This window comes from Hypanus sabinus, chromosome 11 (genome assembly GCF_030144855.1).
Source record: "Hypanus sabinus isolate sHypSab1 chromosome 11, sHypSab1.hap1, whole genome shotgun sequence".
Taxonomy (NCBI): domain Eukaryota; kingdom Metazoa; phylum Chordata; class Chondrichthyes; order Myliobatiformes; family Dasyatidae; genus Hypanus; species Hypanus sabinus.
The window spans coordinates 88,496,663-88,509,717 of record NC_082716.1 but is presented as its reverse complement, the minus strand read 5'-3'; the positions used below and the strand labels follow the sequence as shown (position 1 = coordinate 88,509,717).

Sequence of the window (13,055 nt, the reverse complement as noted above, 5' to 3'; positions counted from 1 at the left end):
CATTTCCACTTTTATCACTGAAAATTTACGGGACAGTGGCAAAGAGAAAGCCACTGTGAAAAAAACCTCAAATGAAATCTCAGCTAGAGTTTGGCAGAGGTATGTGGGAGACTCTGAAGTCAGCTGGAAGAAGGTTCTATGGTTTGATGAAACCAAAATTGAGCTGTTCGGCCATCAGACTAAACACTGTTTAGTGTAAGCCAAACACCGCACATCATCAAAACACACTGTCCCTACCGTGAAGCATAGTGGTGGCTGTGTGGATGCTTCACTGCAGCAGGCCCGAGAAGGCTTGTGAAGATAAAGGGTAAAATCAATGCAGCCTAAACAGGGAAATCCTGGAGGAAAACCTGATGCAGTGTGCAGGAGAACTGCGACTTGGGAGAAGATCTGTTTCTCAGCAAACCAATGACCTGAAGCATAAAGTCAAAGCTACACAAGAATAGCTTAAAAACAACAAAGTTAACATCCTGGAGTGGACAAGTTATGAAACTAAAATGCCGGATATTAATCAATTTTAGGTGCAAGAGCTATTGGTGACTGATCTGTCAATGTAGTTTTACACACCAGAACATAGTTAATAAAAGAGACTGGTATGTTTCTCATTTAGATACTGAATCAGGATATGGAAATGAATACTCAAATATTTAAATTTACCTTGCGGGACCATAACTGAATGCTATGAACACCAACAATGCCATGACACATGCAGCTCTTCTTCTTGGAGCAGAAACTTTTAATTGCTGATTCTGAAAGATGAAAAATTATTATATTTCCAAATATACAGCAGAGACTTGAAGTACTAAATTAACACAAAGTTTACAAGATTGTGAGATCCTCTTCTTTTACTCTATCCTTCTTCTCATGCATAAACTTGTGAACCCCTTTGATCTCAACATACTATCTTCAAAAGGCCAAACTAATTCATTCACATCATAAGACCATAAGATATAGGAGTAGAATCAGGACATTTGGCCCATCGAGTTTGATCTGCCATTTCATCATGGCTAATCCATTTCCTTCTCAGCCGTAATCTCCTGCCTTCTCTTCATATCCCTTCATGCCCTGACTAATCAAGAATCTATCAACCTCTACCTTATATATACCCAATGACACAGCCTCCACAGTCACCTGTGGCAACAAATACCACAGATACATCACTCTCTGGCTAAAGAAATTCCTTCTTACCTCTGCTCTAAATGGACATCCCTCTGTTCTGTGGCTGCGTCCCCCAACACAGGAAACATCCTCTCCACATCTAATCTATCAAGGCCTTTCAAGATTTATAGACAATAGACAATAGACAATAGGTGCAGAAGTAGACCATTCCGCCCCTCGAGTCTGCACCGCCATTCTGAGATCATGGCTGATCATTCACTATCAATACCCAGTCCCTGCCTTGTCCCCATATCCCTTGATTCCCCTATCCATCAGATATCTATCCAGCTCCTTCGTGAAAGCATCCAGAGAATTGGCCTCCACCGTCTTCCGAGGCAGTGCATTCCACACCTCCACAACTCTCTGGGAGAAGAAGCTCTTCCTCAACTCTGTTTTAAATAACTGACCTCTTATTCTCAATCCATGCCCTCTGGTACTGGACTCTCCCAACATCTGGAACATATTTCCTGCCTCAATCCTATCAAATCCTTTAATTATCTTAAACGTTTCAATCAGATCCCCTCTCAATCTCCTCAATTCCAGAGTGTACAAGCCCAATCTCTCCAATCTCTCTGCGTAAGACAGCCCTGCCATCCCAGGAATCAACCTAGTGAATCTACGCTGCACTTCCTCAATTGCCAGAATGTCCTTCCTTAAACCTGGAGACCAAAACTGTACACAATATTCCAGGTGTGGTCTCACCAGGGCCCTGTACAAATGCAAAAGAACATCCTTGCTCTTGTATTCAATTCCCCTTGTAACAAAGGCCAACATTCCATTTGCCCTCTTCACTGCCTGTTGCACTTGCTCATTCACCTTCATTGACTGGTGAACTAGGACTCCTAGGTCTCTTTGCATTTCTCCCTTACCTAACTCGACACCATTCAGACAATACTCTGCCCTCTTGTTCCTTCTTCCAAAGTGGATAACTTCACATTTATTCACATTGAATGACATCTGCCAAGTATCTGCCCACTCACTCAGCCTATCCAAGTCTCCCTGTATTCTCCTAACATCCTCTTCGCATGTCACACTGCCACCCAGTTTAGTATCGTCAGCAAACTTGCTGATATAGTTTTCAATGCAAGTTTCGATGAGATCCCCCTTCAATTCTTCTGAATTCCAGTGAGTACAAACCCAAACCCATTAAATGCTCCTCATATGATTCGCCTTTCAATCCCAGAATCACTTTTGTGAACGTCCTTTGAACCCTCTCCAATACCAGCACATCCTTTCTTAGCTAAGTGGCCCAAACTTGCTCACAATACTCCAAGTGAGGCCTCACCCAGAGCCTTATAAAACATCCTCATTACATCATAACCACAGACAGCACAGAAATCAGCCCATGGGATTGTTAATGCTGACAATCTAATATTATCCCTGATATGAGCACTTGATCCTTGATCTTCCAGGTTTTGGCAATTTCAATGCACCCCTAAATGCTTTGAGAGTACCCACTTCCAATACTGAGCCAGCCAATGTATTTCAGATTCCAACCATGCCTTAGGTAAAGAAGTTCTTTCTCTGACACCCACTAAAAGGATTAGATAAATCAAATTTGGGCTATAACATCAACAAGATGCAGCTGCTGGGAAATGACCAAACAAACCACACCATTGCAGAAAGCAATCATCAGCTTCTAAGAGCAAATTTGAGACTAGCAGTCTTATCAGCAATATTCTTAATTGCTATCCCTGAATACTTATGGACCAGCAGCACATCCTTCCCTTCTTCCCTGCTTGTGGAAATACAAAATCTGCATTAATATAACAGAAGCAAACTAGCATGCAGCTACAGGAGGACAATCCACTGACTTAAAAATCCAATGACAGGACTTTAAGGATTTCCCTTTTCTCAAACAAAACACTAAAGTCTTCATGTTATGTCACTCCAGAAATTCCACTCAAGGTTCTGGATGTGAGTTACATTTGATTCCCACAACAGATTTGCATCAAATGAAGTAATTCTGCATGCATTGCAGCTTTCAGAGCCAAAAACTTTAAATAATATTCTTCTGAAAGGCAGCTATCGTTGAACACTTTGGAACAGTCATGCTTTCGCTGTACAAACCTTTCTTTGTTTTCAATACTTTGCGGCTGGATTCAACTATCCCCTCCTAGCAACCACACAGAACCAACTACATCCACTCTCCCAACCAACCTAGGTCTCAAAAAGTTCTATCTACCAACTTCGGCATTCATGCTTCCCCAAGTCAACACTGATTCTCTAATCTCTCAGTTTCCAACTACATCAGGCATCAATTCCCTTTTTGCCCCTAACCAACTCCCAGCAAATTCCACCAACCACTGAGTCTCCAACTCTCCCAAATCATACCTGACATAATAGGGACACTTAAAAAGACTCCTAGACAGGCACATAGATGAAACAAAAATAGAGAGTTACGGGCTGTGTAGGAGGGAAGGGTTAGACTGAAAGCCACAACATCATGGGCCAAAGGGCCAATACCGTTCTATACTTTCTCTGTTCTATATTCTACACCAGGTTACTTCCTGGTAATCTGGCAATGATTATTCTCTGTTCAAAAATAGCTCAAGTTCCACTTATGACAGATGTTTAGAACAATTGCCACATATGTGCATGTAAATGGGACCATTTTCCAAAGAACTAAAAGCATGTCTATTTTTCCCAACAAACTAAATTAAAACTGCTTCTGAGAAATGCTCATCTTTTCTAAATTATCACCTGTATGATCTACAGGCAGTGAACTTTTTCTTCCTCAACATCCAGATTCAAGCCTATTCTGGAAACTTACTGACCTCGGACATCAACTCCTGGAGCTGTTTTTGAAGAGAACCATTTTCATTCTTAAGCTTGGCATTTTCAACAAGTGCAGACCTCAGCCTGTGCTCCAGATTCAGTAAATATTCCTTCTTCTTTCTTCGGGAAAGACATGCTGATTCACGATTCTTAATCATTCTTTCTTGTCGTCTTAGTGCACTTAACTATTTGATAGCAACATAAGAAAGTATGATTGAAAAACAATTTTAAATGAATTGTCTGCAATTATTTAATATAAATTTGAATTTTATTATTAACCATCAACAAGGTCAAGAGAAGAAGATACAAAGGAACACTACCACTATGCTTTGTTCTTCAAGCCACACACCATCCTGACTTAAAAACATATCCTCAGTGGGTCTATATCCTGAAACTTTCTACCCAACAGCACTTCTTACTCATTCATTCAGTATTTCAAACAGGTGGTTCACCATCACTTTCTGAATGGGCAATAAAAGCTAGCTTTGCCAACAATGCCATAGTAATGAAAAGGTAAAAAAATTCCAGCATTTTACAAACTTGTCCTGTGGGGGTCCTATTTGTTGGTCAAAAGCCCTCCCGTCGAGATTGGTCAGTTTAAAAAGAATGCATTACTGATGAAGCTAAGTCACATCTCCATTAAAAAGGAGGAAAATGGTGCTGTTGATCACAACCAAAATACTCCAACACTTGGTGCTTCAGCCTCACCCATAATAATTTTGAATAAGGAAATATTCCACCATTGATACATAAAATACCTGCCTTCAATTGCAACTACCTGCAGAGACAGTGTCGCTCCATAGAAAAGGTCATCTATTAAAAGCATAGCTTTTTAAAATGATTATTTGAAAGCCCAGAGAAACATTAAAATGTCATATCTGGTGCAGTAGAACTTGCCATGGGTTTCAGCCTGGGAATGATTACACAGAACAAATCCTTGAAATAGCTCATTGCACTCTCAATGGGGATAACATAACTCCATGCAGCATTTTGTAATCGCTGAATCTATTGGTCCAACCAGCGTTTTGAAAATGTATTTCTGAATGCATAAGTGAAATAGATTCACTCAAAATTTCAAATTTGTTATCCTATTATCATTTCTGGGACACAAAGGAATGCATTCAAAGATTTAATTTGAATGAAACACAGTACAGTTTGATTTGCAAATCAAACAGTTCTTGTAAACGAATTATGCCCGCTTACCTAAAGAATGCACAATGTTTCAGATGAGGCCTTACCAGCTGAGTAGATCTACATTTACATAACACCAGCAGACTTGGAGATCAGCTGCAGATAGCTCACATGATGTAACATGCCTATAAACCTCAGGACTTACACATTTTTGACTCAGTGTAGAATTATATACCGTCGCTCTCCTTATCTGCGGGTTCCGCATGTGCGGATTCAACCAACCACAGATCGGGAAAACCTGTAAGTTCTCTCTCCAGCACCTGTTGTTTGAGCATGTACAGGCTTTTTTTTTCTAGTCATTATTCCCTAAACAATTTAGTATAACAACTATTTACATAGCATTTACATTGTATTAGGTATTACAAGTAATCTAGAGATGATTTAAAGTATACAGGAGGATGTGCATAGGTTACCGTGGATTGGGAATCGAAAAAAACCCAGGTACATCCAGTATTATTTAGCGTCAGTTAATCAAACGTTTGTCTTAGTATATAATATATATTTTACCTTTCTATGCATATAAAACACTTAAGAAACGTATGTATTTCAATAATTAAACCACTGCGTTGCTTAGTACTAATTGTAGCTTTCATCGAGGCAGGACCTTTCACATGCTCCATTATTCTTACTTTAGCCTTTAAAATTGTTCCGATCGTTGACTGACTGTAACCTAACGCTTTTCCAATGCCCGATGGCATTTCAACTCTTTCCGATTGCTTTATTATTTCCCTTTTATTTTCAATCGTGATCGTTTTCCGGAACAGAAACACTGTGGGCAGCGGGTCCCAAGCTCTGCTGGGTCCTAAAGTCCACCGCACTGAGACAGGTTAAATAAGGTCTGGAGCTCCGCCAGATCCTAAAGTCCACCGACTAGAGCATCTGCATTTTTTGGTAATCATGGAGGGTCCTGGAACCAATCTCCTATGGATAAGGAGGGCCGACTGTATGCTTTTTCTTTGTCAGAAGTTTATCTATATTCTCAACTCACTGGCTGGCACTGATTGGCAGTGCTTGCATTTCATTTGCAGAGAGTAAATGCCCATAAGGCAGCTGGGCTGACAACATCAATGTCAACAAGATCAAGGACATGGTTATCAAGTTCAGGAGAGTTCACACCACTCACACCCCTCTTTACATCAACGGCACAGCAGTGGATACTGTGTACAGTTTCAAACTCCTAACTCTACATCTTGCACAATTTCTCATGGTCCCAAAACATATCCTACACAATCAAGAAAGCTCACCAATGCCTCTACTTTCTGAGAGAGCTGAAGGGAGGTGGACTATGTACATCTATATTCATGTCATTCTACAGATGTGCAGTAGGAAGCACCCTAACATGCTGCATTACAGTATGGTACAGAAACTGCACAACTGTGGACAGGAGGGCTCTATAATGGGCAGGATCACCATACTGCCATCAAGGATATTATAGTGCTGGAAAAAGACCAGCAATATCAGGAAGGATCCCACCCAACCTACTCATGAGACTGTTTGTCCCACTCCTATCAGGAAAGAGGCTATGTAGCATCTTTTCCAGGACCACCAGATTTTTTAAAAAACTTATGTTTCTTTATTCTGTACCTTATTGCTTTTTTGTGCTGCATTGGATCTGAAGTACCAATTATTTCATTTTCCTTAACACTTGAGTACCGGAAAGGACATTAAATAATCTTGAATAACAAGTTTATAATGACACAAGAGGCTTCACTTCAAAGAAATTTTAAAGGTACGGCTTGATGTTATTTTTATACCATTCAATATTGGCGATCACCACATGAACTGATAATTTTGATGGTATTGTCATGGTAAATGGGTGAATAAAAATTGTAATTCTGGATGTTAATATAATGGTACGTACACAGTTTAAGAACACAGGAGCAAGGAGGTGCCAAAGCTAGCTCTGATAACCCAATTGATTTCCAAAGCTTACTTTTTATCTTCAGCCTTCAGAAAAATCAGTTAATTGAACACAGAAATTTTCTGATGGAACATGCAAAAATAAACAAAGAAATTAAATTACTAGAGCAAAAATCCTGTTTAAGCCTAACACCTGCACATGTAAATCTTTCAAGCACATCTGTTCAGTTAGTAGTTCAAAGAAACACAGGTCTGCGTTTTGTCAAGAGGAGCCCACCACCCACACTCAGCAGTAAGCTGCACGATTTTCTCCAAAACATCCCATGCAGCTAATAAACCCTCATTCCCAACAAAACTTTTGAGAACATTTACTGGATGCCAAACACACCAAAGCCAACAGAGTTCGATTTAATATTTTCAACTGAGTAGTGACAGTAACATACAAAAACAAAGAAATTATTAAATCACAGTTTGTTAAATCATCTGACAGCATTTAAGTATTTGACTAATACAAATTATTATAAATGTGTTAATTGCCTTTTTTTATGTTTCTTGCTCATAGCTGTAAGATATCTTATCAAATGAATTGTATAGTGAATCCAGCTGCTGGTTTCTCTGTGATGCTTGGAAAGCCCTTTTCCCCACTGTTGAATACAAAAAAATGCTTGAACTGGGTCAGCAAATCCATGACCCATGCATTCAAAAATGCCACGAATTTATTAGTATGAATCAAGTTAAATACTAGCAGTTCTTCACAGAACTGACAGCAAATCTCAACAAAATCTAACCCATAGAATAAATTGAGACTCACAAAACAAAAAGCAGCAATAGAGACCAACTCTATTCCAAGAAACTTCCTCACTCAAAATATAGCTCGGTTATGATCAATCTTTACCATCTCACATTGGCTCACAATTCATTAAAGCACTCTGTTCAAAATGTTCATCTTCACTCCTAACCTAACCACTCCTATCTACCCATCTCTGCAATCACAACCAACCTCACATTTTCATTCTTCATGCAGTGACATAAGATTTGTTACACTTCCCCTCTCCCCATCTCTCTTTTTTACATTCCCCATTCTGACTCCTCTCCTACCCCTTCCCTTCTCCTCAGCTGCTCATCATGTCCCTCTGTTGTCTCTCCTCCCCGTTCCCCCATTGTCCACTCACCTCTCCTATCAGATTCCTTTTGTTCTTCAGCCTTTTACTTTTTCCATCTATCATCTCCCAGCTTCTCACTTCATGCCACTCCTACATCTCCCCCCCCCCCACCTTCCCCATCACCTAGCTCCCTACCACCTGCCAATGTACTTCATTCCCCACCTTCATATTCTGGCTTCTTCTCTCCTTATATGCAGTCCCAATGAAGTGCCTCAGTCTGAAACAAACTGTTTTTTCACTCCTCCACAGATGCTACCTAATCTGTTGAGCTCCCCCAGCATTTTGTGTGTTGCTCATCTCCATTTATAGCTGGACTTAAAAATATTTCAGATGTCTTCAGAAACTCCCTTCCGAAAACAGACTTCTTGGTCACCTTGCTCTCCAGGTTACCTTAAAAGTCTATTTGTTGGACTGCTTTCATATAGCTCCCATTCTTTCTATGTGCCCAACATTCTCTTCTCTGACACAAACCACTTTGGTTACAGTTAAATGAGTTACTGTCACATTGCAAGCTTCATTACCAAACAGTAGCATGGAACTAGAGAAACCTTAAAAGTTCATGATGACACTGCACTACAAAACAAGCCCAGCAACACCAACAGAATTGAGGTGATTACACTTGGGAAATTTCCTCTTCCCAAATCACTGAGATTCTGAAAACCATGATTATGGAAGAGTAGTGCTACAACAAAACCATTAATAGTGAGGGCAGAAAACTTGGCAGAAATTAAAGATATGCACCAATTACTTCATAACGTTTGAACTCCCAAATATACTGTATAACATTAAATCTCATTGAACCCATAAAGTTAAAGGCCATCCCAGAAACACTAACGCAAAAAATATCTAGCTGACACACTCCAGAGCAGTGTCAAGCATGCTATGTTTCAGAAAAGAATTTTACATCTCGGCCTGTCTGCTCTTTCAGATACATGTTTGAAAAAAAAGGCTCATTTCAAAGAAGGACAGGGGAGTTATTTTAATAGTTCTAGTCAACATTCATCCTTCAAGGGACAAGCAAGCAATTACCAAGTCCTTATCACAATACGAGGAAATCTGCAGATGCTGGAAATTCAAACAACAACACACACAAAATGCTGGTGGAACACAGCAGGCCAGGCAGCATCTATAGGGAGAAGCGCTGTCGACGTTTCAGGCCAAGACCCTTCATCAGGACTAACCGAAAGGAAAGATAGTAAGAGGATCACAATGCTGTTTGTGGCCTCTGAATATGTGCAAATTAAATAAAGTAATGGAGACTAAAGCAGCAAAAATTGATCCAAAATCATAACAAAACTACTGCCACCAGCCTGCAGCCCCAGAAGGAATTGTTACACTTGCATGATACAACCACTGCTCCAACGATTACGCCAAAGACTCGAATTCCTTATTCTGATCCTTTATTAGCAATTAGCAAACATACAATTAAGCATTATTGAGTGTTATCTCAGCAGTCAAAGATATGACCTCTGTTAGAAAAGTGCCACAAAATAAGCATGAATATGTACCTTATTCACTTCGCTTCTACCACACCTCCACTAGTGTGACTAGTTACCGTACTAATAAACACGCCACACAGAACACATGGCTCCTACATTGACATTATAACACTGACCAGTACTCAGCTGCAGACGTTAGACACATCAACACCATGTTAGAAGTTTGGTTCTGGAGTAGCTGTCTGGAGAAATTTTGTTAAAAAGGTTATATTTGTTGCATAAAAGTATTGCCTATATTTTGTAATAGTGACAATCAACACAAGGTATTGAGACAGATTCTAAAACAAAATCTTTTTGAAGATTCCTTGACAACCCTCTTAAACTGGCTAGGGGTAGAGTACCTTTCCTCTGAGAAAGAGAAATTGACACGCATGGGGAACGGATAACCTGAAGTTAATAATTGTAAATTAATTAAGCATGTGCCACCAGAATGGGGCTAGCAGAAATAATAACCTAAACAGATATATCAAGAGAACTTGAGTAAAGCCAGCAATGATATTAACCCAATAAAGGAGATGTTGGTCAAATTAGCTGTTTACCTGATCAGCTAAAGCAACAAGGATACTAACAGACAGAGAGCAGTTGTCAAACTCTTGACATGGATATACAAAAGTTTGAGCACCCTTGGTCAAAATTTCTGTTTACTGTGAATAGCTAAGCGAGTAAAAGATAACCTGATTCCAAAAGGCATAAAGTTAAAGATAACACATTTCTTTAATATTTTAAGCAAGAACGCTTTTTCTTATTTCCATCTTTTACAGTTTCAAAATGACAAAAAAGAAAAAGGGCCTGAAGCAAAATTTTAGGCACCCTGCATAGTCAGTACTTAGTAACACCCCCTTTGGCAAGTATCACAGCTTGTAAATGCTTTCTGTAGCCAGCTAAGAGTCTTTCAGTTCTTCTTTGTGGGATTTTCACCCATTCTTCCTTGCAAAAGGCTTCTAGTTCTGTGAGATTCTTGGGCTGTCTTGCATGCAGATGCAGACCTTTTGAGGTGTATCCATAGATTTTCGATGATGTTTAGGTCAAGGGACTGTGAGGGCCATCACAAAACCTTCAGCTTGCGCCTCTTGAGGAAGTCCATTGCAAGGTGTGATTCTGAGGTGTGGTTAGGATCATTATCCTGTTGTAAAAGCTATCCTCTTTTCATCTTCAGCTTTTTTACAGATGGTCTGATGTTTGCTTCCAAAATTTGCTGGTATTTAATTGAATTCATTCTTCCCTCTACCAGTGAAATGCTCCCCGTGCCACTGGCTGCAACACAAGCCCAAAGCATGATCGATCCACCCCCGTGCCTAATAGGTGGTGAGGTGTTCTTGTCATGAAATTCTGTACCTTTTTTCTCCAAACATACCTTTCCTCAATACAGCCAAAAAGTTCTATTTTAACTTCATCAGTCCACAGAACTTGTTCCCAAAATGCATCAGGCTTGTTTAGACGTTCCTTTGCAAACTTCTGACACTGAATTTTCTGGTGAGGATGCAGGAAAGGTTTTCTTCTGATGACTCTTCCATGAAGGTCATACTTGTGCAGGTGTCGCTGCAGTATAGAACAGTGTACCACCACTCCAGAGTCTGCTAAATCTTCCTGAAGATCTCTTGCAGTCAAACGGGGGTTTTGATTTGTCTTTCTAGCAATCCTACAAGCAGTTCTCTTGGAAAGTTTTCTTGGTCTTCCAGACCTCAACTTGACTTCCACCGTTCCTGTTAACTGCCATTTCTTAATTACATTACAAACTGAGGAAACGGCTACCTGAGAACGTGTTGCTATCATCTTATAGCCTTCTCCTGCTTTGTGGACATCATTTATTTTAATTTTCAGAGTGCTAGGCAACTGCTTACAGGAGCCCATGGCTGCTGATTGTTGGGACAAGGTTTGAGGAGTCAAGGTATTTATAAAGCTTTGAAATTTGCATCACCTGGCCTTTCCTAATGATGACTGTGAACAAGCCATAGTCCTAACAAGCCAATTAAAGTCTGAGAGCTCAAATCTCTTGGGGTGCCCAAACTTTTGCATGGTGCTCCTTTCCTTTTTTCACTCTAAAGTTGTACAAAACAATAACAATACACTAATCTTGCTTAAAATGTTGAAAAGAATGTTTTATCTTTAACTTTATGACTTCTGGAGATCAGTTCAACTTCCACTCACTTAACTGTGCACAGTAACAGAAATTTTGACCATGGATACCCAAACTTTTGCATGCCACTGTAGATTTACACAAGAAGGCTAAAATACTGGGAGCTAACTATAAGTCCTTTGAAGCAGATCCTTAATGATAATGTTAAATAGAAAACCAAAAGGGGAGAAAAGCTATTTGCTGCTGACAACTCAAGCTGAAATATTCAGCCACAGTTATTTGTCTGATTGATCCATTGTAAAGGATACCTTACATCTACTGTGAGTCATGCAAACTTTCTACACTGTCATTCTATGACATTTACAACAAACGTTTCTCTATGAATACATCTTTTCCTTGAACCTTGAGAAATCCTGTGGATCTTGGGAAAAGTTGAGCTTCATGTGGTTCAAGACCCACTGTTAAAAAATTGGGATACTGAATTACATAAACAGAGTCTTCACCAGAAGTGTTTTGCAAAGGCTTATTATTCTATTCTCTTCTGATGCAATCAACAGAACTCCCTTTTAACACTGCCACAATTTTTAAATAAGGCCTACATTCTGAGCATTATGTGGTTGACAATCATTGTTCTAAATCACTGTTGGATTCATTGCTGATTATTTTCTATCTGTCATCATCATTTTGAATTCTGATATAAACAGAAAAAACAGTCTATCCTCACAAAACTTTACATGGTTATTTACAGACCACTACTTTTTAGAGAAAAAGGCTAGTATCCCTGTGCTTCTTATAAAGTGTTGTCTTAATTCTGATGTTATCCTTGTAAATCTGATTCTCTGTATCTTTAATATGCAATATTTTACATATTTAGAGAAAAAGCACAGAAGCAAATCCACATCATCCAATTACACTCCTGGGACCGATTAGCCTACTAACCCAGACATCTTGGAAATGTGTGAGGAAATCAGAGCACCCGTAGAAAACCCACACAGTCATAGGGAAAACTCTGAAGAGACAGGAATTGAACCCAGGTCGCTGGGGCAGTAATAACATTTCACTAACCACTATGCTAGCATAGTACCCAAAAATCTCATAGAGGTGAAAATTGTGATCAGTTTTCCACGTGTGGACTAACAAAGTTCATCATAATTCTTTCTGTTTGTTTCTTCTCAAAATGTGTTCTTGCCCTAAATTGACATTTTTAATTGTCCCAATTAAAATTTAAATCCACACACCAATATCTTTTCTTCCAATTTGTTATCTTATCATATGACTGTATGGCTTCACCACTCTCATATTTAAGTGCTCTACCAACTGATGAGTAGT

At 39.4% G+C, this 13,055-nt stretch overlaps 1 protein-coding gene across 2 annotated transcripts in view; it reads right to left on the bottom strand.

Moving 5' to 3' along the window:
- The window catches only part of atf6 (activating transcription factor 6), a 342,394-nt gene that overhangs the window by 235,334 nt on the left and 94,005 nt on the right, over positions 1 to 13,055 (bottom strand). For both annotated transcript variants that reach the window (XM_059984870.1, XM_059984869.1), the window contains exons 8-9: positions 3,936 to 4,121; positions 658 to 749 (exon numbers count right to left, since the gene is read on the bottom strand). In XM_059984870.1, coding sequence (XP_059840853.1) covers positions 658 to 749; positions 3,936 to 4,121 — 278 coding nt within the window. The remainder of the gene's footprint in view (positions 1 to 657; positions 750 to 3,935; positions 4,122 to 13,055) is intronic.